The following is a 27,509-nucleotide window of genomic DNA, read 5'->3' on the forward strand; positions in this document are numbered from 1 at the left end:
GTATCTCGCCTACGCACCATCAGGTAGTCAACGGTTGTCGTCGACCCACCTGACATGTATGTAACAAGCTTATTATCCTCTTTCTGGAACTGAGTATTACAAATCAACAAATCAGCTCCATCAGCAAACTCCAAAATCCTTTCACCTTCTCCATTTCTCACACCATATCCGTAACCCCCATGAACTCCCTCAAAACCATCTATACTTCTTCCCACGTCCATTTAGGTCTCCTACCACAACAACTTCCTCATCTTTCACGTTTTCCATCAGCTTCTCTATTGCACATCAGAACTTGTCCTTCTCTTCATCGCTCCGACCGACCTGCGGAGCATATCCCAAGATGACGTTCACTAAGAGCTTTCCAATCATCATTCTCACCATCATCAACCTTTCGCTCACTCTAGTCACACTCACCACACTGTCGACAAACTCCTCAGAAAAGAGGACACCAACAATATGCACGCCTTCCGGGCACCCTTGCCACACAAACGTGTATTTCTGTCCTTGCCTACCCCTCACCATTCTCACACCTTTTCCCTTCCATCTCGTGTCCTGCACACAACATATGTCCACTCTTCTGACCAATACTTCCTCCACTTCTCCTGATCTCCCTGTCATTGTCCCTACATTCCATGTCCCAAACCTCAGAAACTTATCTCCACGTGGGGCATCAAGACGTTTCGTCATAAATGGAGTGATTTCCACCATTGCTTCGATCGGGTTCCCCACCTTGATTTTTGACGAGGGGGGGGTGAGGACCCCCACGGGGTACTTTGGGCTGTACCCTGCCGATATGTAATTGTAATTGTCATGGTCCCCTTTTTGAGGCAATATTTTTTGGCCGAATGCCCTTCCTGACGCCAACCCTTTTAGTCGCCTCTTACGACACGCAGGGATACGACACGCAGGGATACGGTGTACCTATTCTAAACGTAACGTAGGCTTAGTGAGTGTGAAAATAACACAGAGGACTTCCCTTACTTGTGAAAGAATTAAGATTCCCAAAGCATCACTCATAATACCCTCTCCCATCAACACCGGAAGCGTCACTACACTCTATACCCTACACGTTTATGAAGATAATTTCTGCCTTTTCCACCGTCAGAATTCCAGGTGAGGGGAGCAAATTAAGTTGCTGCAACCTTTGCCATATGTCCCGTAGTCCCCTTGGCAAGTTTAGTTTGTTGAGATTGCATAATAATGATAAGTAACGACTGAATATATAGACAAATTTGACACAAGTGCCCACACGGGCCACCTCGGACCAGGTTTTGATGGGCCGATAAGAGTTTTTAGTGGCATTTGGCACCCGGGCCACCGCTTATTTCGAACCCTGATAAAGCTTTCAAATTTGTTACCTCAACCACCTAATGTGGAGAGATGTTATTTTTTTCACCTTTGTCTGTGTGAGCAGGCTATCTCAATTTGAATGAAACTTGGTGGACAGTTTGGATGTTTGACGAGGACAAATTGGTTAGATTTAGGTTAAGGTCTATATGCAGATCCGGCCTATCGGTGGGATACAAATCATAAACTGGTCAGCCTGGCGGAGGTATGTGCTCTGTCTACCACATGCACTTCTAGTTGGCATCTCTAATGATGTCGAAGCACAAGGAGTGTTGCTCTCCTTCTATGGCAGATAATTTGAATGGAGGGCTCGATATTTATTATTTTCACTTGCCAGTCGTTGCAGTTCTAGGAAAATGTACTTCGCCGAACCAGATATCCGCTTGCCCAACGGGTTTTTTTCCCCCCGACTTAAAAAGGGGTTTTGTAGATTTAATCTATACAGCGTACCAAATCTTTTGTACCAGATTTATTTTTTTTGACAGAAAGTAGAGGAGCATTTTTCTTGAATAACTTGAGGAGCGTTAAAATGCTTTCAAGACTAAATCCATTGTCATAGTGTGTCGTTGGAAACTTGTAGAGACTATCTGTTTAATATGATACAACCAATGTAAAATGGATGCCTGCACCTCTTCTCTTCCTCTGGCCTGTAGTTTACCCAGTGTATTTTGACCTTTTGACTCCGACCAATACTGCTCTTGCATCTTTGTGGTGATCACAACTCCCAAGTTTGAATTTCTGCCCAACTGTTTATGAGGAAATAGCATGCATGACTGACGGACGGACGGGCAGTCAGACAAAGCCGATTACAATATTCGCTTGGTTTTTTTAATTTTTATTTTATTTTTTTCAAAAAGCGCGGGGTGATAAAAGGGGTGTTGGTGAAGGGGAATACAGGATCTGTGGGATAATTTATCAGTCTAATCTGTAAAAACAAAACAACAACAAAAAAAAACTCTTAACCTTGTTATACTTGCACAGACATGATATTTCAGTGGGTGGGGTTAGGGTTCGGACGACTAGGCCGACGACTACAGCAGGGTGTTTCCCACACACGCTTCAATGTGAGGGATATCAAATATGTGAATTGAAGTGAAACATGATTCCCTCTGTGACTTGTTGGGCATTTACCCATCACCCCTCATAAGTTATTGTAAACAGCAGTGAGAATGATGCTTGGCTCATTCTTGCAAAGTCTTGCAGTGGAATCTGATTAATGTAAAACTTGTATTTTTGCCTGAACTGAAAAGTAAACATTCACCATGACTCAGAAATGAATGTGTTGTGTCACATCACATGTACACTGTACAGGTTTGCATTTCAGACAAGGACACGGGCAGATGTCGTTTTGTTATCCTTTTTTCTCATTTTCTTGCAACTTTGTCTGCTCATGCTTTTTTGTGTGTGTTCTTTGTCCCCTTGTTCCTTTGCCCTGGTGGCACTGCATCGGGAGGTATTCCACTCTTTGACGACGAATAGCTTTTCCAAGAGACTTGAGCACAATGTTAACACGAGGTATATGACATTATTCAAATCTGGTTGTCGTAACTTCCATGTGGAATTTTGAAAATTTAAAAAACAATTTCCGATTCATGCAAAGCTCAAATATATAACGTTTAGATTGCAGAGAAAACAAGAAAGAGCAATCAGAGATTGTAGATCCTCACCAGGACGTTTTTAGTGTTTTTTAAGGCTTTTTTGTTAAAACAAATATGGCGGTCGAACCACATGACCGATGACGTCAACATCATTTTTTTTTTCTCCACCAATTTAGCCATAGATGATGATCAACAAATTTCATCTTGATCGGATAAAGTTTTGTACTTGTTGAATTATGACGTCATAATGAAGGCACCTATGACATCATCATTAATGTACGTTATTCCCCATGGCGAGTTCTTTACAATGCGCCATGTTCAAATTTTTCTATGCAGCGCTTTCGGAGAGATAGAGGTGCAAATAATTTTTGTTTTTCCAAGATGCCGCCTGTACCACGTGACCTATGCGTTATAATTATCGATTGAAAAAAATAATACAGGTGGAGGTGCACCTGTGGTGAACATTTCCTATCGATCGGACCAACGGTTGCAGTGAAAATCATATTTAGCGGACAAACAAACACACAAATGAAAAATCACACATAGAGCAACACTTGGCCTCCGTAGAGCATCCTTTTGACCTCAAAAATAATGGCGCTTCAATTCAGTGACCTGATATGCAAATCGTCTTCAAAGTTTTTAAGTTAATCGGATGAAAATTGGCAATTTTAGAAATTTGGCCAGTGTTGACCTCAAAAATAGTTGTTGGTTGAATTCAGTTAGCTGATATGAAAATCCTATTCAAATTTCAAGTCATTTGGATGAAAATTGAGGATTTTAGAAATTTGAAAAAGTGGTTGACTTTTGGCCTATGTTGAACGTATGACCTATGTTGACCTCAAAATAGTTGGTGGTTGAATTAAGTTAGCTGATATGAAAATCCTATTCAAATTTCAAGTCAATTGGATGAAAATTGAGGTTTTCAAAATTGGAAGAAAAGTGGTTGACCTTTGGCCTATATTGACCTTTTGACCTCGAAAATATATAAGATTTTGTTGGACCACAAACTCCACCATTTGGTTTAGTGTTGTGAAGATCGGTTTAAAATTGTGACCTGTAGGCAAGTATAAGTGAGCGGACAGACGAACACACACAAACAAACACACAAACCGGAGTGATCAACATACTTGTCCAAAAAATATTTTTTTGCCACGTAACAAACGGACTCGAATGCAATACCCTCTCTTCTGGTGAGGGTAATAACGTGACACTTGTATTTTCTGAGCTTCTTTTAATTGGATTATCATGTATTTCTTTTTGGGAGCTACTCTTCTTATTGCAACATTTACTTTTGAGTTAATGTGTTGTCCTAGTGTTCTCTTCGCCCTAATCTATTTTTATTTCGCCAAACTCCTTTGGAGTTTCCCCAGCATATCAACAGTTTTTCTTCCTCTTCATCCAGTCAGGCAGCTCCTTAAAGTCAAGCATTTCATACTTTCAGAAAAGAAACAATAATTATGTTGTCACCTTTAACAGGAATACCTACCTGAGAAGCTCCACTCAACTCTATGTCCGTGCCATTTACTCAAGGGAGCTGAGATTCCTGCAACCCTCCCACCCTCACTACCCCATACCCTCCCCAGCACTCCCAAGACTGGTTTAGGATTGTAGAGGATGGAGGAAATCCCTTTTGGCAAAGTGTCCACATCATTCTTCCTGCATTATTGGTGCACACAGGATTAGGGAGATTATAAAAAGTGCAGCTTGCAAAATGTGGCCATGAAATGATTGCTGTAAAGGTGTAGACACTTCTTGGATAATTATTTTGATGATGACGGTGATTGTTTCTCCAACAACATATTCCACATGCAGATATTTGACCATATAAACAATTTGCCATTTCAACAAAGTTTTAAAGAAATTGAAATGCAGAGCTTAGCCTGAAATAAGTAAACCCATTGTATTGAAATGGATTTTTAAAATAATTGTTATTTTTGTTATTAATGTGTGCTTGTGTCCACAGCTCGATGCATACATGGATGAGACGTTCATCCTAAATGCGTTTTCTGCTCAAGGGGAGAACGTCGCTAGTGTGAAGATAATCCGCAACAAGCTCACAGGGTATGTGGCCCATGGTGATCTCCACATGACTAGCTCTACTTTGAGACACCTTCCACAACTGGTCACTCGTGGGTCACTCACTTTCTTTCCCTTTAATTTTTCAAATAAAGCATCACTTTCTTCTTTTCTTGGAGCCAACTTTATGTATTCTTATAATTTGGCTCCACAATACTGCAAGTATAACTTGCAAATTTAAATTTGTGGCAAAAACTTTTTTGGTGTCTGCTGATTTTCTTCAAATTACATCGTGCGAAAGCTCTATTACTTGAGGGATTATGCAATATTACCGACATATGGAAGAATCTTAAGCCACTAGCACCTTTCTGCCACCCCCTTCTCGATCCTCACCCAAAGAAAGGTACTTTTGTTTTGCTTTTCTCCATTGACAATTAATCATAGGACTGTTCATCCCAAGTTTTTTTTTTTTTTTTTTTATCAATGGAAAAAGGAAACAGCTGCTCTTCGCCCCACTCCTCCTGCTCTGCCTCCTCCCCCCATTGACCTTGTATTAGAGGACGCTGCCTGATAAGATTGTGGTGGGCCTTTTTAAACTGCAGCAGTGCCTATGGTGTCTGTAGATGTGTAATGGCACCTGGTAGACTGCTCCATGAATTATATCTGAGAAACACCTGCAAGGGCAGGGAGTGGCAAGGGGGGGGAGGAGGATGGGGTGAGGGCCTACTTTATTTTGTTGTACAATTTCTGGGAGTTTTATTAATTTAGCAATAATGTCCAGTTTTCACCTAATTCTGTCTAGAGGTGCAGGAGTGCAATAAGCAAGTATTAGAATTCATCCACCATTGTGATGATTCCTCACTTTCACATAAAATGTAAAGCAAAGTTTGAAGTGGCCATCCAAACTTAGTCCTTGTGACTGATTTTTTTTATATTTAGTATTTCACACCTAAAACCTCACCCTGGGCATACGCTAAGTACAACCAGCAAATTTCAACTCATTCTGTACAGTGGTTTATGAGTGCATTCAAGTCAACAAAAACACATACACACACTAAAGTATCTATGTTTATAAGAGCGAGTTGTTCCTCATCACGTGTCATGCTCTTTTTTGATTGTTGAACAATTCTGTACCTCTTGGCCAATTGCCCTGCAATTTGCTATGCATTAATACCCCAATTTACTTCTCTCCTTTTTACGTCATTTCACAACTACATCGACACGTTATTAATACCATTACCTGATTTGCGATGCCTCAACTCGCACTTACAAATGCTTTAAAAGCCATACCTTTTATTACCCTCGCCAGAGGAGAGGGTATTGCATTTGAGTCCGTTTGTTACTTGCCGGAAAAGATTCCGGCAATTATGTTGGTTGGTTGGTTTGTCTGTCTGTTTGTGCGCAGTACTACGTCTACATCGTTGCACCTCGAATCGCCATACTTTACACACATATTTGTCTTGCCCTGGAATAGACTGTGCCCAATTTTGAACTCTCTCGGCCCAAGGCCTCCATTATGACGTCATAATTTGACAAGTACAAAACTTCATCCAATCAAGATGCAATTTCTTGAGTGCCATGTCGGCATAAACTGGTGGAGAAAAAAAATTAATGATGACGTCATCGGTCACGTGGTTCGGCCACCATATTTGAAAAACCGAAAAACTTTGCACCTCTATATCTCCGAAAGTGCTGAATAGAAAAAATTGAGACATGGCTCATTGTAAAGAACTCTCCATGGGGAATAAAATATGTTAATGATGATGTCATAGGTGCCTCCATTATGACGTCATAATTCGACAAGTACAAAACTTCATCCGATCAAGATGAAATTTCTTGAACATAATCTAGGAATAAATTAGTTTAGAAAAAAATAATGATGTCATCGGTCATGTGGTTTGGCCACCATATTTGTTTTCACAAAAAAGCCTCTAAAAACCACTGAAAATACATCCTGGCGAGTGTTTGCAATCTCTGATTGCTCTTTTTCTTGTTCTCAAATGTTTTCAGAACTTACAAGACTGATAAAGATGCCAGAATACATAGTTCCAAGTCATTCAATCACAAAATCGCTGAAAGAACGACTGTACTTTTGTCACATATAAATAAATAAATATACTGTGCTGTAGATTGGTTAAGAGCCATTGCAAAAGTGTTTCCTTAGAAGTGAAATTGGATGTTATTAGTCAAATGGATGCTGGTGAACGTGCTGTTGATGTTGCCGGCTTATTACCTTTGCCTCCGACTACCATCTACAAAACCATCGCGTACCATCTATAAAAATGCCAACAATGTTGAAGGAGGAAAAAGAATAGGTCCCACCAAGTGTAACTGCTTCTGGAAGAGTTTGCTTTTATTTAAATATGTCTGGTAATTGTTTTTTTAAAATCTTATTGATCGGTTTGTGTGCAGTTTAATAATATTCTTGGAAAAAATGCCAGGGGCATAGAAACGGCCCCTTTATATGGTTTGTGCCATGTGGCATACTATAAAAAAGAAGGGACATTCCATGGCTTGTGGAAAATGCCAAACAATAGAAAATGAGGGGCATTCTAAAAATCTCATGTTCATGCTGGATTACCATTGGGTTCTTGTGTGGAACCAAGTAATGCAAAAAAAAAAGTCATGTAAAAGGGTGCCCAATTTGATTCCTATAGCAAGCTACATGAATAAGTAACTGCATTTAACCTATATATGTAGGGTGACAATCTCTGTCTCTCTCTCTCTCTCTCTCTCTCTCTCTCTCTCTCTCTCTCTCTCTCTCTCTCTCTCTCTCTGTGTCTCTGTGTCTCTGTGTCTCTGTGTCTCTATATATATATATATACAGTCATCCCTCGCTATATCGCGGTTCACTTTTCGCGGCTTCGGTACATCGCGGGTTTTTCTCGCTAGTATATGTAAAATTATATCGCCGATTTTTCGCTATATCGCGGGATTTTGCGGTATAAATGTATTTTTATATACTATTATTTTAAATATTTTTGTGGTAAAATAAGCATTTACTAGCCTAAAAAATAAAAAAACGTAAAAAAATAAGAAAAATACAGTAATTAAAACATATTACAAGAAATAAAATACTGTACATAGTGTACAGTAGAACAGGAGACAAAGAGACAAAGAGTCGTGCGTATGGAAAACGCAGATGCGGCAGCTTCCATTTGCGCTCGTTACCCACGTAATGGGTAACTGTAATGCTCTTTCTGGCTGTGCAGTACATTCATCATCGTCATCACCTTCATCGTCATCAGTACTGCACAGCTAATTCATCATCATCTTCATCACGCAAGTTGTAGTATTGAAGAGCCGGGGCTCTTGCTTGATACGGACGAAATGACGGGCAAGACACAAACTCGTCCGAGAAGATATTTATTCTCAAAACCAACTCGGGAACACTGAAAAGCCCATTTATCGGGCTGCATTATAAAGCACAACCAGAAACCGAAAGCCACGCCTCTCAAGCGTGGCGTGCTTCGGCGGTCACGTGATCAACAGGTGTAGCTGATTATACCCGCACGCGCGGCACGCTTTGGCGGTCACGTGACCAGCCACTCTGGCACCGGGGATCCCCGCCGGTGACGTCACCGGCTGGAGCAAGGAGATTCTGATGCTGGTCTTGCTTGGGGAACCCATGGGTCGCTACAGTATCTTCAATCGTGAGTACCCATTAGAATTTTATATGTTGTTAAAATTACGTATGTTTAAGAGTGTAAAAAGTGTTTAAGAGTATAGGAAGTGTTTATAAGAGTATGGGAAAGGTTAATAAGAGTGTGAGAAAGGTTAATAAGAGTGTGGGAAAGGTTAATAAGAGTGTGGGGAGGGTCATAAAGCTTTAAAATATATATAAATAATAAAATAAAAATATGGTCGCTACTTCGCGGATTTTCGTCTATCGCGGGGGGTTCTGGAACGTAACCCCCGCGATAAACGAGGGATCACTGTATATATATATATATATATATATATATATATATATATTGTTACGGAATCCAACGTCGGCCTTCCCCACTTACCAAGGGGGGATTAATCCCCTCGTTTATATGACTGACCGACGTGGTCCCTGACGCTGTACCGCGACCTCCGGAAAGGCCGGTGGCACAGCCCCGTTCGTACCGCGGACAGATGTTAATTGCCGAGCGGTTTTAAGCAACCCCGGAAAACAATGACTAGACCCGATTCCTGAACGTTGGCCAAATCGTGCCACAGGTATTCAATTTGGAAAAGACAAAGATGACGGATGAGAAGAAGAAGAAGATGAAGACAAAGGCAAAAGGTTGGGAATACGAATACTATTTATTACTACTATTTACACAATTAAAGAAACCAAGGAAGAAGGAAGGATAATAAAATAAAAGACAGACAGAAGCAAGGAGACACAGTGCAACGCTAGCTTACCTATGGCAGTCTTACTTATACCCAGGGACAAGACACACAAAGACAGACTACGAGCACACGTACACGGGGGATGATGACAGGAATGGCAGGAGGTGGATGGCTGGAGGGAGAGGAAGGCACGGAGCTGGCTGGAGCTTGATCCCGCACGGGACGTCGGGCTGGACCTCGACGGCCACCGATGCCACCGATCCTGGTTCCCGTGGGGTAACGGGTCAGAGCTGCCTGGTGGAGCCAACGCTACCTGGTGGAGTCAAAGCTGCTGGTGGGGGGGTCTGGCGTGACAGGTTCTCTCTCTCTATCTTGCAACTCGCAGGACTCTCTCACTCTCTTGGCTTAATGGTTCGCTGTCTCTTCGCCGTATATCTCCCGTCTCTCTCACAAAGGCTTCCGCGCGCGCTTTTTATATCCACTCAGGCGATCAAGCCGCCGGCCTCCAGGACACGCCCATCGGTGAGGTCGCCTCGGCCCTGATTGGTCGCGAGGTCTCACCGATCCCGCCCTTAGAGGAGGCGTTGGCAAGGCCACGCCTTGTTCCCGGTGCTGGGCCGACTCCTCCCACCTTCGGCTCCGAGATGTCCTCGTGGCTAATGGAGTTTGGGGTGAAACAAACACAACCCCACACCAGCGGCAGAATGTAGCAAACCGCCCAGTGCAGTTGGCAATTGACGAAAGGGGGGATGTGCAGGGAATCTACCTTATTTGAATTTGGTGCAATGGAGTGCTAATTAATGGAAGACAAGACCTTAACCTACATAGAATAAGGAGATAACTGTACAGAAGGATATAAGTAGTGTATATATGTTGCTTCTGGGACACTCTCATTTTCCCATTGACTTACATGTTAATTTTCCTCTTAACCTCATTGCCCATTAACACCTTTATTTCTCCCACCCTAATCTTTATGAACCTTTTGTCTATAGTACCTATCCTTAATGTTGTTCATTAGACCACTCAAACACTACAAATATTTGTTTTCCCTTATAGACCTACTATAATCCTTCTTCTACATATCATTTGGCAGATTAATCTTTGACCCACTCAAACATCGACCCATTCACTTACATGTTAATTTTCCTCTCACCTCTTTACGAACCTTTTAGCCTTTTGACACTCAAACAATGATTCCCCCTTGGTCTTATGGTACTCTTACTATCAATGATCCCGAGTAGACCACTCAAACATCGAACCTACAAATATTTGTTTATGCGTGGGAAATAATTTCATTCTCTTGCCACTCCCTTCACCATCTAATATATTAACAAAAAAGATGTTTGAGTTTGGTTCTTTATTAAGATATTTTAACTGAGCTAAGATAAAATGGTAAACCTCCCTCAATGTTCTTGTCTGAGCGCCTCCAGTGCCACATACCATTTTTAAATTAAAGTATATATTTTCCTGACAACCATCAAAGTTTTCCGTCCACTCAAAAATATTTCCATCTTTTTTACCCAATTCACCGGTATTTAAATTAATTCGCTTATTTGTTTTGTAAATTTTTTTGCCAGTTGTCTTTTCAATTATACCTGTTTGATATTTTTCACATTCGTTATGTTTACCATTTATATACCAAGGTTGATTACACCTCCACTCTTTAGTCTGGTTGATACTTTGTTCTATCATTTATATAATAGTAAAAAGGCGGCGGTAGCCCGTTAAAATCCCTAACCCCCCCTTTTTAACTTATCACTTATATACTTATATAACCATAAGGGAGACTATCAATTCCATTTTCTAAAATAAATCTCTTATCATCAAAAGCCCCCAATGCTTTCTTATTCACCTCTTCCGAATATAATTTATGTTTATAACTTCTTATTCCATTAATCTTTCTAAACTCTTCTTTCTTTGTTGTTAAACAGTTATAATAATCCTTAAAGTTTATTGTTTCTTTAATAACATTTTTCTTTACACCTTTTAACTTCTTATCAGTCTTTTCAACGTTATTCACAATGTATTTATAAGCATAAGCCTTAGACCTCAATCCCACAAATTCACTCATGACATTTCCTCCTAATTCATCCTTAAACTTTCCAATCACCTTTTTATTTTTAGAAGAGAACAACTCACTCTCTGGACTGTAATTACTAGTGTCATAGATATTAATGTCTGAATAAACATCATCAGTATTAATTTGCAAAATAAAACTATCTGTATCCATATAAAGTAGATTAACATCATTTTGATATTTCTTCCTCAAGTTATTATAAAAGTAATCATACATTAATGACTGATAAATCCAGAATTGATGTTCCAATATAAATAGGTTTGTCCATTTCAATACTCTCTTTAATCAAATGGATCGCACAAAAGTTCTCAGTAAAGACCTCAGCTCCAGTAAAACTCGGTCTATTAATTAATTTTGATGCTTGTTTCCAAGATGTTGATAGTCTGATATTTTGTCTTTTCCTCACATTTTCCATAGTCTTACCAAAGACCGCATTATTCATCAATTTATAAAAGTCTTTCTCAAAATCTGTTTTTGGCTCTGTTCTTCTTTGTGTATTAAAATCAATGTACCCCTTTAACCAATGACTTTGATTGAACTTTAGAACCCTATGGATCTTCTCTACTCTTCGACCTTTTGATAAATATTGTCGCAAATTTCTTTGGTGTAGAACATAATTTTTCTTGTTATATAATGTAGTAAATAATTTTTCTGTTGATTCACCTATATTAAATGATTGTTGATAATCACTTAACCACTCCTTCTTTGGACTTTCCTTTTCACAAGCAAATGGGAGATCTTTGTGTAGGTTATGAAGTTCCTCTGGATATTTCAAATCAACTTCAAAATAATAACCAACTTTTTCTTTATCCAATTCTTTTTGTGTAGAGATACATACATCTTGTAAAACCTTTTTGTAGTCTTTTTCCTTTACCCATCTAAGTTTTCCATAAGGAAGAGCCTGAGACATTGCCCAACCATACAGGTTGTTCGCATCATAGTACATCAAGTAAGAACTCTCTTTCGTTGAATCATAATTTGGAAGATATTTGTTATTTGCTTTTGCGTATCTACTCGAGCAGACTTGTGAAATTCCACCTCTTTTTGCCTTTTCAATCATCAAAAGCATATCAACATCGGTTATCAAATCCAAACTTGTTTTGTCATTTTCAACATCGCACTCCAGGCCAATCCAGGTGCTGTGTAGTAGTGAGCAGGATCCAATCCATATCCAGTGCGACAAACAGATCTAAAGGCTTCAAATACATCGGCCAATAAAAGCACATCAGTTTTGAGATACAAATCGTGATACTCGCCAAGATTCTTGATGTTATATTTTTTCCAAACATTTTGTGCGTGTACATAATCTCTATCAGATATATGACTGTTGTTTAATTTGTTATAGAAATTTTCTTTTGAAGGAAGTTGTGTTTCATTGAATCTCTCAAATGAGTCCATATGGTCATAGGGGTAAATTCCCTTTTGTGTTAGAAAATCTTTATCTAAAAAATACTCTGAAAGACATGGAAACTCTTTTAGATTTTGAACCAAGTTAGCCAATGGACTTGCCATGAATTTAAATGTATCAAGAAATCTGATATGAGTAATAGGAGATGTGTGAATTGTTTTTGTGAATGAAATGTGTTTCTGATCCGTGTTTGGAATTGCTGAGATACTTCCAGAAGTCTTTGAGAGTTCCTTGATAAATAGATGTGTATCATAATGAGCGTTGTTATGAAGAAAGACAGGAATGAAAGAGGGGAGTTGATAATTAATATTACAACTTTGATGAGCCGGACCTCTATATTTACCAGTGAGATGACAATGGTCTCTAACCTTTAGACCTTTACCAATTTTCTTCTCACAAATATGACAGGCAACCTTTGGCTGTCTAAATTCTCTTTTTTCTTTACTTGTTAAGGACATTGGTTTATTGGTTTCTCTCATTATCTTGGTTAATCGGACACAGTCTTTTTCTAGTCGTTTCACAAACTCCTCTGGGGTATTTGAGCCTCTATACACCTCTAACTTGTTATATTCATCACCAACGGATGATTTGATATAATAACAAAAACCACAAGGAGTATGTTTTTGATATTTATTTGTGTATGATTCTTTTGGATCTGGAGAAGCAGTATCAATTTTTTCTAAAATACTTTCAAAATCAGCATATATAACAAATGGATGTTTTATTGTTTTCTTTTCATCTTTGAATGTGATCTTTGAGCCTTTTTTAGGCATGTTGATTACCGTTGATTTATGTTCACACAATAATTTGAATGTTTATCTAATCTTTCTTGTGTATGGAAGAAGTTAAGACAACGCATACAAATATATATTTTATTTGTTCTTTTACATACTTGTGGTTTTATTAATTTTGTAATATCTTTGATGTATGTATAATGTGAATTTTCGTCTGAATTAAAATATAGAAGATTAATATGAGTTTGTTTGCAATTGTCAGAAAGCTTTAAAACCTGAATGTTGTTTGTTTCTGTTAGACCATAAACATTAACTGATAAGTTATTCAACTTTTCAAATTTAGGAATATCATTTAAAGTCATCGGAAACTTTAGATCTTTCGTATTTAATGTATTCTCATATTTTTTATAATGAGATACTCTTTCATCATGAAAATGTGGAGGATGTAAGTGTGCTAGAATAGACCAGAGAAAACATTTATTGTCTTTATTTTTGATATTGATAACTGCTTTTCTATTTTTGATAACACTGGGTAAATCAATGTAAGAAGAAGCTTTTAGAGGATCTGATTTAAGAATATGAATGTCTATGTAAATATTTTTTCCTATATTGAATCCACTTCCTACGATTGAATTATCCACATCTTGCTCTTGTTTAATAAGTTCATCATAGACTCCTGATGTTTTAAAATCTTGATATGAAGATATAAAGTGTGGCTCAGTTCTCATGTATGGTGTATCTATAACTCCTTCGTCCTTTGACATTTCTAATTTTACTCCCATATAAAATTTAAGTGGTTTCATTTCTTTGTGTTTTTTCAATCAACGTTTGAACAGCAGGTTTAACTATTTCTACAGCATCAACTATAGACTCTGGTTCAGGAGGTTTGAAGTTAAAGACTTATTTTAATATGTCCTTTGAATGCACCATCAGAGTTTTTAGTTGTGATAAAATTTGATAAATGTTGATTTGTTTTAAGATGTATTTCGAAGCCTTTCTTGAGGATATTTTTATTACAGGCAGAACAGTGTTTTGTTTCCTTCTGAATAGGAGATAGTAGGTGAAGTAGATTAAATGTGTGTTTGTTAGTTTTAAGGTGTCTTTTGTATTGTTTATATTCTTGTTCACAAACGTCGCAATACGTTGCTTTGATCATATTTATATAGCAAAATTATACTTAAAGTAAAACACCTTTTTAGAGGCTTTTTTAAAGATGAAACTGTGCTTAAAGTAAAACACTTATAGAAGAAAGTGCCTTTTTACAGGCTTTTTTAAATGAAACTATACTTAAACTAAAACACTTTTTCACTCAGAATCATCTGAGTCATAACTATCACATGAATACTCAGAATCATACTCAGTCATCAATAAAGCTACTCTCAAAACTATCATTTGAGCACAAACTATTGGCATCATAACTATCATCTGCGTTCAATGAAATACTACCATCACCATCGTCCGAGTTCAATGAAATACTATCATCACTATCGTCCGAGTTCAATAAAATAGTAAAATCTTCACTGCTGTAATGACTCATATTTAATTAGCAGGAAAAATATTCCCATCAATATCTATATACTTTCTTTCATTAACAGATTCAATCTCTACATTTTTAATATCAAAAGTTATCTTTAAATAATCTCTAACTATCATAGAACGAAATGACATTTCACCAGAAATATTAACATCATTCATTTTACTAAGATCTACACCCTTTGGATTATTAAAGTAAATACAAATTTCTCCACGAGTATTGTTGATGGTCTTATCATTCTTTTTCAAAGTATCGCGATCGATCACTTTTTCAAGCTTTGAATAAATTGCCAGGAGTACAGGAGAAACTTTTGTTAGATTTACTTTAATGGATGTCTTTCCAGGTATAGTTAGAGCTCTTCCTTTAAATGAAATAGAGGAGCTCATGTTATTTTCCATAACTGGTTTTACCCAAAAATTTCCATATTTATCTTTGTTCAATTTAACATCTTTGACATATTTTTCTATATCTTTCACCGAAGTAGAGATTGATTGAAATTTGTCTTTTGTGCTTTGAAACATTGTATTTATTAATGAATAAACTTGTGTTTAGTTTAAGTAAAAATTTACCATATAAATATGATAAGTTCTGAAGGATATTTAGAATTTCCAGACTCTCCATATGATAAATTAGAGAATTGTCCGGCTTGTGATAGAATAGGGCTTAATAATGAGGGTTCATATAAACAATGTATTTTCTGTGATTTAATTTTAATTAATGATAATAAAAAATATATAAAAATATATAACTCTTTTAAATTAGAACCAAAAATGAATTACTTTACAAGATTAATAAGAGAGATGAATGTTAAGTATTGTGATGATAATACACCATTTCTTTCAAGGGAAGAGACTATTTGTATTGAGGAAATGTATAAGGGTTTAATGATATTTATTATTCAAAATAATTTTAATGGAAATGTTAATACAAGATACTATATAAATAAAATAATGAATTATTTTGAAATTAAACCCGAACTCAGGATAAAATATAGAGTTTCTAAAATAGCTCAAAAAAAGTTAGATGACTTGTTTTTCAAATATATAAATGAATGATTTTTTACCCGTTTGGGAAAATAAGATAAAATTTAATAACCATAAAAACATTCCAAATTCATTGAGATGTCTAATAGTTGGTTCAAGCGGATGTGGAAAAACCTGTTTACTTTTAAAGATGCTCCTTGGTCCTAATTTTTTAGATTATGATAATTTAATAATTTTTACAAAGTCAAGTTTTAAACCCGAGTATCAACTACTCTCACAGGGTTTTAATGCAGGTCTTAAAAAGGAAGACATTATCGGTTTATTTAAACTTCAAAACAAACTAAATGATTTTAATATTGAAGATATAATACAATTATTTTGTGATACACAGAAATCAAAATCGAAACCAAAACCCATAACTTGTATTCTCAGTGATAATACGGATGATATACCTTCACCTCAAGATTTAGATAAATCAAAAAAGAACCTCGTCATCTTTGATGATTGTGTTAATGAGAGAAACCAAACAGTAATGGACAGCTACTATACAAGAGGGAGACATTCTTCTTGTAATTGTATTTATCTTAGTCAGTCATATTTTCAACTCCCTCGACGCTCAATAAGAAACAATGCCAATACTTTTATTTTATTTAAGTTAAATTCAATAGATGTAAATAATTTTTGGAGAGATAATTGCTCTACGTTATGTAGTAAAAAAGAATTTGAAAATTATATGAAACACGATTGGAAAATATAAATATATTGTTGTGAAACAAGATGAGATATTAAAGGATGTATTTTTATTTTAAACATAATTACATATATAAATGATAACTATTATTATTAATCTTGTGGGTAAATCTGCTTCAGGAAAGAACTTTCATAAATCTAAACTCTTGAATAGTAAAAATGAAAAGATTGTAAGTTTTTTTTAAAAACACCCTATGATTCGTTTTGTGAGTACTACAACCAGAGCAAAGCGACCAGGAGAAGTAGAAGGGAAAAATTATTACTACATTCAATGGAGGAACATTTGCGATTGAGGAACGAAGGTCAAATATTTGAGGAGGTCTCTCTTGGTTCTACAAAATATTCACATTGTAAGAGTGAGTTAAATAAAGTAAAATCTAATGGTCTTGGGATTTTAGAAACTAATTCTGAAGGAATGAGACAAATTATTAAACAATTGTGTGGTGATGGAGTTAAGATTTTATCATTCGGTTTTGATATCGATGAGGAGACTCAACGCAAACGTATGAAAAGCAGAAATACAAGTATTAGTGAAGAAGAAATAACAACTCGTATTAATACCAATAAAGATTTTGATGAAATATTTAAAGAAAAGGATTTATTTCAACACATTTACTATAATGATGAAGAAAAGGAAAATTTTCCCATTGACCTTTACAATTCATTAAATGATATTTTTCAATACTAAATGAATGCCGAAGAAAGAGCAAGAAAGTTTAAGGAACATCAACAATTAGTTTCAAAAGTTGTTAAACAACAGGAAGGGATAAAGAAGAAACGGAGACAAAAACTGACGGGCGAAGAAGTCTTTGAAAGAAAACGAGAGAAATTCTTTAAACCACTTTTGAAAACTCAACACTCACCTACAGTCCCCACGGTAGAATTTACTCCAAAAAAACTTCAAATGATCAAAGATTTTAGTCAAATGACAGAGCAAGAACTTGGTAAATTAGAATATGATGACGAGGGATTATTTCGGAAACTTGGAGGTAAATCAACCCCCTAATTATGTTGTGGAAGCTCTTCAAAACAATGAGTATTCGGCGGGTTCAAAAACCAGAGCAGGTCTCATTCCATCTTGTGAAAGAAAAGTTATTGATATTTAATGATAAATTGGTGTTCTTAAGTCCTGCTCAACCAAATGTTGAATTAACTCCAAGATTAATGTTTCTTCTAACAAACTCTGGATTCAGTGGTTCAAAATATTTTGAGGAACCACTTGATATGGAAAGAGAGGAAGATGGGGTATATATTGATTTACTAAACGCACTTGATTATAGAGTTTCTGTTGCTGGTAAAAGTAAGAAGAATGAGAAGGAGAAACATATTATTGATGCTTTAAGTAAGCTTGGTTCGGGTGTTAGCTTTCTTCCAAATGACCCATCACAATTAGTTAATAGGTTATTATTGTTGTTCGGTAGTAAGAAGGCTGGAAACAACAATTGTTTTAATGAAGCATCCGCCATTTTAGATCAGTTAATGAATATGAAAATAATTAATAAATGTCAATACAAAGATATTTTATTAGATATTAAATAAGATGAGAAGCACAATTCTTAGTTTTAATTTTACAACGAGTGATTACACAGCATCATTCCCTTACCCACTACAACTTGACCCCCTTACCTCATATGAGGCTTCTTTGTTGTCAATGGAGACTTACAATACACTTTTTAATATCACAGAGAAAAACAACAAGTTTAGTTATAATCCAGGAAGTGGGTACAAAACTATAACAGTTTCACCCGGAGCTTACGAGATTTCTCAAATATCTTCAGAAGTCTCTCGCCTTATGAAAGAAAAAGGTGATGAACCAAAAAATATGGTAATAGATATTCAAAAACACACTTCAAAATCAACGATTAAACTTAAAAATAATTATAAAGTTGATTTCACGATTGAAAATTCGTTTAGAGAACTATTGGGTTTCTCTTCAAAAAAGATTGAAACTAACGGGACGTCTTACAGTGATAATGTCATTCAAATATCCTCTGGTATAAATTCAGTATTAATTCATTGTGATTTGATTGATGGTGCTTATAACGATGGAATAAGAACAAATACAATATTTTCATTCAGCGCATACTCAACACCGATTGGTTATAAATTCAATATGGAACCAAAAAATCTTGTCTATTTACCTGTCAGGAAAAACCATATACAGAGTAAATTTTAGGATAACCGATCAAGGTAATCGTATGATCTCCTTTAATGAAGAAATTATATCCATCAGAATTCACCTACGTGAAGTTTTTCAATAAATAAATAATGGTTATTGTGAGAAAACACGAGTTGGGAAAATATAAAGTAATTACAGGGGATGGGATGTTCCTTTCACCATACTATAAGGGTGAAGGTATGTTTCTTGGTCGAGGATACTATAAACCAAAGAGACAACGGGGTGTGGGACATCAATTTAGAAATAAAGGAGATGGGATAATTGATACTCTAATGGGTATTGGTTCAACCATTCTTAAACATAAAGACCTAATTGGTTCAACTGCTTCTGCCGTGGGCTCAGTTGCGGGTGCTATAAAGAGCATAAAAGATGCTCAAAAGGAGTCTCATAAATTACAAGCAATCAAAGAAATAAAAAAAGGTAAAACTCAACTATCTGCACAAGAACGACAAAAAATCATTAAGATACTTGGGTCAGGGTTTCAACAATTTTAATGCTATATAAATACAAGTATGGAAGCGATTGATAGTATCTATGATTTGGATGATATGATTATCATTTCAAACTCCACTAAAAAGGAAGACTATTTTAAGGTAAATGCTACAACAGGAACAGACTGGAATTCAAATGGAACAAAAAGTTTTGAAATAAATAATCAACAAACTTACTTGAATATAGCTGATAGTTTCTTGCTGTGTAAATTTAAATTCACTAAGGCTGCGAATAATACTAATGCTACACTCGTAAATGATTTCTTCTGGAAAATGTTTGATAGTGTCCGCCTGTATATTGGAACACAAGAGGTTGAAGCGGTTGATTATGTCTCTGCTACATCTGAAATGATGAAATTTACACTATATTCGTTTCGTGATAGAATGGGTAAGGGAGCTGTTGAAGGTTTTATTCCTGATATGTCAACGGGAACAAATGCTGACCCTGGTTATAGTCAAAGGAAGGCAATGTATAATGATGACGCAAAAGCAGAGAATAGTTTTACCGTAGCAGTACCTCTGAAAGGTATATTTGGATTTTGTGATTATGATAAAGTTTTGTATGGGCTTAAAATTAGATTTCAACTACAAAGAAATGATAATGTAAATAGATTGCTTTTTGGGGTTGAAAATGCTTTTGGAGAAAATAATAAATTTGTTATTAATGATTTGTGTTGGTATATCAGTGAATATACTCCTAATCTTAAAACGGAAGAGATGTTAAATAGAAGACTTAACTCAAAGAAACCGCTAAATGGATCATACCTTAAAAGAAGATGTCAACACGTTAAACTGGAACACACTACCTACACTTGGAATTTGGGTGTTCTTCAAGGAAAGCCACGATACCTCTGGCTCATTTTTAAAAAACCAGATGGAGAGGACGGTACTAATAAGAATAATGCGCTGAGTGATAATGCTAAGGTGAAACAACTTCGGGTTTCTCTTGATGGCACATTTTATCCGCGAGATAGATTGGAAATTGATTGGGAAAAAAATGATTATGCGTAAGCCTACAAGTCTTACCAAAAGGTGTGTGAAAGCAACGGTAATAATGATCCTATTTTGGATATGGTTGCGTTTCAAAAACTTTATACAATCTACGCAATTGACCTGAGTTCTCAAAAAGAAACTATAAAGTCTAATAGAGTGGATACTTCTCTATACATTGAAAGAGGGGAGAGTGAAGAGGTTAATGCATATTGTTTGCTTTTGGAAGAAACAGAATTACAGATTAATACAGATAATGGTGTTATGATTAATATCACATAGATTTTTTCTCATAAATAAATGGTAGGGGTATATGTTAATCAAATCAATCTTAATAAATTAACATCTTGTATTCAAAATCAAAAGCCTTGTATTATTAATGTTAATACAATTCAAAGAAAAGGAGCTGTAAGAATTGATGTTTTACTCACACACACACACACACACACACAAGTAATAACACTAAATGATACTGGTTCACTTAAAATTAAGATGACAAAACCTATGTTAAAGAAATATTCAATAGACGAGTCAAGAGGAGGATTTCTCCCGTTTCTAATTCCTTTATTTGCTGGTTTAAGTGCGGCGGGAGCATTGACTGGTGGTATTTCAGCAGCGGTAAAAACTGCTAACGAAAGGAAGGCACAACTAAAAGCTCAAAAAGAATTGGAAAGACATAACAAGGAGTTGGAGAAACAAATTAGTGGAAGTGGTGTAATTGTAGATTTTGCTCAAAAACTTGAAAGTCTACCTGATAAAGTGAGATTGTTGGTTGGAGATATGCTTTCCTCTATCGCTCAAGCGGGTGTTAAACTAACTAAACGGGGGTAATGGATTGCATCTTTCTCATAAATAAATGGATAAATGGTTTTAACAATTTGGAAAGAATACAACGTCAAATATAGAACTAGCTAAGTATTGTAAAACACTAAAAATTGATAATGTGGTTATTTGTATGAGAGATGAATTAATACATATAAATAAGAATACAAAGAATATTATTATGAATTTAGACACACAGAATGGTTCTCATTGGGTTTGTATTCATAATAGTCAGGATAAATATTATTTTGATAGTTATGGTATGCCACCACCTGTTGAAGTAATACAATTCTTACAGAATGGTGTTTATCAAACATTTCAAGTTCAAGAAATTAATTCTAAATGTTGTGGTCAATTATGTTTATATGTATTATTTCAACTCAACAATAATGAAAATTTTTATGATATCATTTTTAATCTAATATAAATGACATGTTGGAAAAGATGGTTCTATCTTTGGAAAATCCTCTCAGGATATTGATTTATCAAATTATTATACAAAGGCACAGGCTGAACGACAAAAATATAGTATAAGTAAAAATATTAATATGAAGAATACTTATAAATTAATCAATTATCCAAACCCTACAGATGCGAATGACTTAATTAGATTAAGTGATTTATCACAATATATATTTTTAAAGAAAACAGCACGTTTTGTTAAACAAGTAAAATTTACAACCACAACACCTGGTTATACTGACCATACACCTTTCCTCATTGAATTTAACTACCTGCTTACAATTGAATTTTATGAAGAAGGACATGTAGTTAATATGCGAATTAATAAATGGGGGTATGATATGCCTGATTTAGGGTATAATTGGTCTTTTTCAATAAACATAGAAGACCTACATGATTTTAATCAGTCTCGTAAAGAAGAATATTATCCACTTGATGAGGATAAGGATTTATGTGGAAGTACAATTAATAAACAACAAATACATGGTTTTAAGAAAACAAAAATATATGATCGTATAGCGATGGTTAGCATGACAAAGAAGGAAGGTCATGAGATAAGGCCAGATAAAAAAAATGAGTTGGTGATCGTCCTTTTTTCTCAAAAGTTCGGGTAGGGAGGGAGGTTTTTATTTTTATTTTTTATTTTTTTTTCCTACTTTCCATTGAGTTTTGTTGACATGGAAAAATATGAAATAAAGACTCCTTTCTCCTCAAAATGATTTAATTTCTTCATTCATCTCACAGATTTACAGACATTGCCCAAATCTCTATGAAACACAGTGTTTGTGTGATTTTGGATGATGTTGAATGTCCCAGCTGAGCTTGGTAGTGAAAGGGCAAGACACCTGTACATGTATATACACCATGACATCGGAAAAACAGATAAACACCATGCCCTTGGCACCTTGAAACTATCGAGCATGTTGAACAAGATTTCTGCCACGCTTTGGTACTGGCTTTGCAGTACAAATGTTACATTGAGGGTATTGCCCTGCCTTTTCAACCAAATTCTCCTCAGTACCACAGTGGATGCAGAGCATTTCATAGCCAGCAGAGTAGTACGCTAGTTCTATAGGGGAAGCACAGTTCAGATTGGCACGAACATAAAGATCAGCGAGTCTGGTATCCTGTTCAGGATCGTCATCACCATTGTTGTTGATCTCCGTGAACACACTTCCACAGCTGTAGAGAATGGTGTCCATAGCAGCACGAATCAATAGATTTCAGCGGGAAAAATCTCACACAATAGCCGCCATGAATGGCTAACGTAAAATGGGTGAAGTTGCCTGAGGCACTTGCGACGCTCTGCGCAGCACGCACTGCGCATGCGGTGCAGAACGGCGCCAAATTTGACTGTGAAAAGATCGTTTTTGAATGATTTTTTTCAAAATAAAAAATAAAAAAAGTTTCGGGTCGGGTGTGTTTCGTAGGGTCGGGCGGGGACGATCACCAACTCATTTTTTTTTTCTGGCCTAAGGATAGAAAGCCGAGGAATACAAACCGATTTGGTAGTGGGAAGATGGGGTGGTATTACCTGTCATAATATTAATCTCACATATATTTCTGATACATAAATGGCAGGAAGAAGACTACAAGAGAATTATAATTTTTGTATTCAAGGATACCTACAAGAAAAGGGTGCTCGGTATTACATACCTTATGATGTGGAGCATATACATGGGAATTTTGTCATTAAAAACTGGCCTTATACTGATATTGTTAAACCCACAAATAGAGACTTGTTTAAAATATTAAATAAAAATGAACTTCTCAAAGTTATGAAATATAAAACTCTTTTAGAAATCATCAACAAATCTTATTGGTATCCTATTATGAGAAAAATAATTATAGATACAAGAATATCTCAAAATCCAGATGAGTATATGTATAATATTCTTTGGGGCTCAAACTCAAGGGTAGCAAGGGAAGGAGTTGAAGAAGAGAAGGAGGAAAGAGAGAAGGAGGAAAGAGAAGGAGGAGAAGGAGGAAAGGGAGAAAAAGGAGAAGGAGGAGAGGGAGAAAAAGGAGAAGGAGAAGGAGGAGAGGGAGGAAAGAGAGAAAAAGGAGAGGGAGGAAAGGGAGAAGGAGGAAAGGGAGAAAAAGGAGAAGGAGGAAAGGGAGAAAAAGGAGTAGGAGGAGAGGGAGAAAAAGGAGAGGGACGAAAGGGAGAAAAAGGAGAAGGAGGAGAGGGAGAAAAAGGAGAGGGAGGAAAGGGAGAAGGAAGAGAGGGAGAAAAAGGAGAAGGAGGCGAGGGAGGAAAGGGAGCAAAGAGAGAGGGAGGAAAAATATAAAAAGATGGAAATCAGTGAGATTCGTAAAAGATTGAGTGTATTGCAGCAAATAAATCAATCTCAACGCACCGAAGAGGAAAATAAAGAATTAACGACTCTTACTAAGATAATGATTTCAAAAATGGTTGAGATGAATTCAGCGAGGAGATTTACATGAAGAAGATAAAGATTATGTGGTTGATGATGCTTTTGACTTAGTTAGTAGTTAGTTTTTATTTGTAAATAAATGGAGGAGAGAGTGAAGGCATTCCTAAGGATTATTTATGTTTTAAAAATTAAGATAGAAATGTATATGTTGAAAACCAAAAAGATTTTGATACTCTGTCGGAATTTTTCTGATAAATAAATATGAGTTATTGTCTCAAATGTAAAAAGAAAACCAAATCTAAAAATATCTCTTATGTTAAAGCTAAAAATAAGAGTTTTATCAAAAAGGAATATGTGAAGTGTGTGGCTATAAAAAGTGCCAATTCATCTCTCCTAAAAGTGGAGGAGACTTACAAAAGTTTGTCAGGAAGTAAATTTACAACAGCTGGAATTCCTGGGGAACTACATCTACCTGGATATTCTTTCTGTGGTCCTGGAACAAACCTGGATAAAAGATTAGATGAGGCTGACAATCCTAAACCTTGGTCCAAGCCGATAAATAGGGTTGATGAAGTGTGTATGAAGCATGATATTGCTTATGGGAATACCACTACATTGGATGAAAAACATGAAGCAGACAGAGAAATGTTGTATAATTTGTCCTTGATACGAAATCCTACATTGAGAGAGAAAGTTGATAGGTTTATTGTGAAAAAAATGATAAGTGCTAAATTGAAACTTGGTCTTGGTTATTTCCCAAAAAACTATTAAACTCCAATGATGTTATCAAGACTGAGGAGCTTTTGGCTAATGAATTACATAAACCTATAATCACAAAGTTTAAAAGAAGGAAAGTTTATTCTAAATACACCGACCACATATGGTCCGCTGATTTAATCGAACTAAATAATGATAAGGGATACAGGTATGCTTTAACCGTTATTGATTTGAGGAGTAGATTTGCCTGGGTTGTTCCTTTGAAAAACAAGAGAGGTAATACTTTAATGTTAGCCTTTAAGCTAATATTTGATAGGAATAAAAGGAAACCAAAGAAGTTATGGACTGATGAGGGAACAGAGTTCTATAACAAAATATTTATGAAATTTCTTAAGGGGGAGGGTATTAAATTATACAGCACCTTTAATGAAGGAAAAGCAGTTGCTATTGAGCGTTTTAATCGTACTTTGAAAGAGAGACTATCTATCTATAATTCCAGTAATCTCTGTGTGTATGTTTGTATGTTTGTATGTTTGTATGTCTGTGACCGCTGTTTCTCGACAACCACGGGTCCGATATACTTTAAACTTGCCAGGTATATTGCTGGGGACCCGAGGATGTGCCTTTTCAAGGTTTCATATTAATCGGACAAGTAGTTACCGAGCTATGTCCAAAAAACGATTCAACCAATCAGAGAGCAGCGAGCTATCACGTGTGCCGAACGTGGCGAACAGACTCTGCCTCGGACGGCACATTTGAGAGCGTATTCATTTATTTCACGTTGGAAAACTATGTTGCCGTTAAACTATGTTTTAAAACTAATTAAAACTAATTTGCGATTTGCGACCTTCCGGACAGTCAAATGAGGACGTCACTTCCGGACTTACGGATAGTCATAGTGACGCTGAACGTGGCGAGCAGACGCTGCCTCGGACGGCACATTTGAGAGCGTATTCATTTATTTGACGTTGCAATCTGTGTTGATTGTTGTAAGGTACGATCGATTGTAGTACATACATATTTATATTTTGTACATATTCATTACGGGCACGTCACGGGTACGGGTACGGTACGGGTACGGTTCCAGGTACGGTACGGTTACGGGTACGCCACGTACGGGCACGTCCTAGTATAAAAAATTCACACAACTCGGTTCTCAAAAATGGGTGTATTTAATTCAGGATATTGTAGATAATTACAATAATACAGTTCATTCATCAACAAAATCAAAACCATCGGAAACATTTACAAAATTAGAATATGAAAAGGAGATTAATTTGAGAAAGCCCAAGTTTAAAGTTGGTGATATTGTAAGAATATACAAATGGAAAAGTCATTTTGAGAAAGGTTTTACACAAAAATGGACTAGTGAATTATTTAAAATCATTGACGTAATGGATACAGTCCCTTGGACCTACAAATTCTATGATTTAAATAGAGAAGAAATCTTGGGTTCATTTTACTTGCAAGAATTACAAAAAACACAAGTAAGCAGCTAATACCCTTGAAAATAATAAATAAATAAATAAAATGTAATGGGGATACGTTTTTAAATCTGTGAACTCCAAACACAGAATCCCACAACTTTTTAGTTGGGGCTTAACTTTTGTGTGTGTATAATGGGGATACGTTTTTAAATCTGTGAACCCCAAACACAGAATCCCACAACTTTTTAGTTGGGGCTTAACTTTTGTGTGTGTATAATGGGGATACGTTTTTAAATCTGTGAACCCCAAACACAGAATCCCACAACTTTTTAGTTGGGGCTTAACTTTTGTGTGTGTATAATGGGGATACATTTTTTAATCTGTGAACCCCAAACACAGAATCCCACAACTTTTTAGTTGGGGCTTAACTTTTGTGTGTGTATAATGGGGATATGTTTTTAAATCTGTGAACCCCAAACACAGAATCCCTCAACTTTTCAGTTGTGGCTTAACTTTTGTGTGTGTATGTGTGAGTGAGTCATAATAATATACAAACCCTAACCCAACCCCATCCCTAACCCAACCCCATCCCTAACTCAACCCCATCCCTAACCCAACCCCATCCCTAACCCAACCCCAACCCCATCCCTAACCCAACCCCATCCCTAACCCAACCCCATCCCTAACCCAACCCCATCCCTAACCCAACCCCATCCCTAACCCAACCCCATCCCTAACCCAACCCCATCCCTAACCCAACCCCATCCCTAACCCAACCCCATCCCTAACCCAACCCCATCCCTAACCCAACCCCATCCCTAACCCAAACCCATCCCTAACCCAACCCATCCCTAACCCAACCCCATCCCTAACCCAACCCCATCCCTAACCCAACCCCATCCCTAACCCAACCCCATCCCTAACCCAACCCCATCCCTAACCCAACCCCATCCCTAACCCAACCCCATCCCTAACCCAACCCCATCCCTAACCCAACCCCATCCCTAACCCAAACCCATCCCTAACCCAAACCCATCCCTAACCCAACCCCATCCCTAACCCTCACATTCAAAATCCCAACCCTAACCCAATCCCATCCCTAACCCAACCCCAACCCTAACCCTCACATTCAAAATCCCATCCCTAACCCAACCCCATCCCTAACCCTCACATTCAAAATCCCACCCAAACCCTAACATAATCTTTTTTTTCTTCTTTTTTTAAAATACGTATTTCTTTTTTTTTTTTTCCTCTTCCCTCCAATTCTGTCTTTCAA

The 27,509-nt window shown here is 36.5% G+C and overlaps 1 protein-coding gene across 6 annotated transcripts in view; it reads left to right on the plus strand.

Moving 5' to 3' along the window:
* Positions 1-27,509, plus strand: part of LOC137436599 (tRNA selenocysteine 1-associated protein 1-like) — a 72,628-nt gene that overhangs the window by 14,324 nt on the left and 30,795 nt on the right. For all 6 annotated transcript variants that reach the window (XM_068130540.2, XM_078786597.1, XM_078786593.1 and 3 more), the window contains exon 2: positions 4,909-5,006. In XM_068130540.2, the coding sequence (XP_067986641.2) occupies positions 4,909-5,006 (98 nt within the window). The remainder of the gene's footprint in view (positions 1-4,908; positions 5,007-27,509) is intronic.

This window comes from Myxine glutinosa, chromosome 11 (genome assembly GCF_964187855.1).
Source record: "Myxine glutinosa chromosome 11, kmMyxGlut1.1, whole genome shotgun sequence".
In the NCBI taxonomy this organism is placed as follows: Eukaryota; Metazoa; Chordata; class Myxini; order Myxiniformes; family Myxinidae; genus Myxine; species Myxine glutinosa.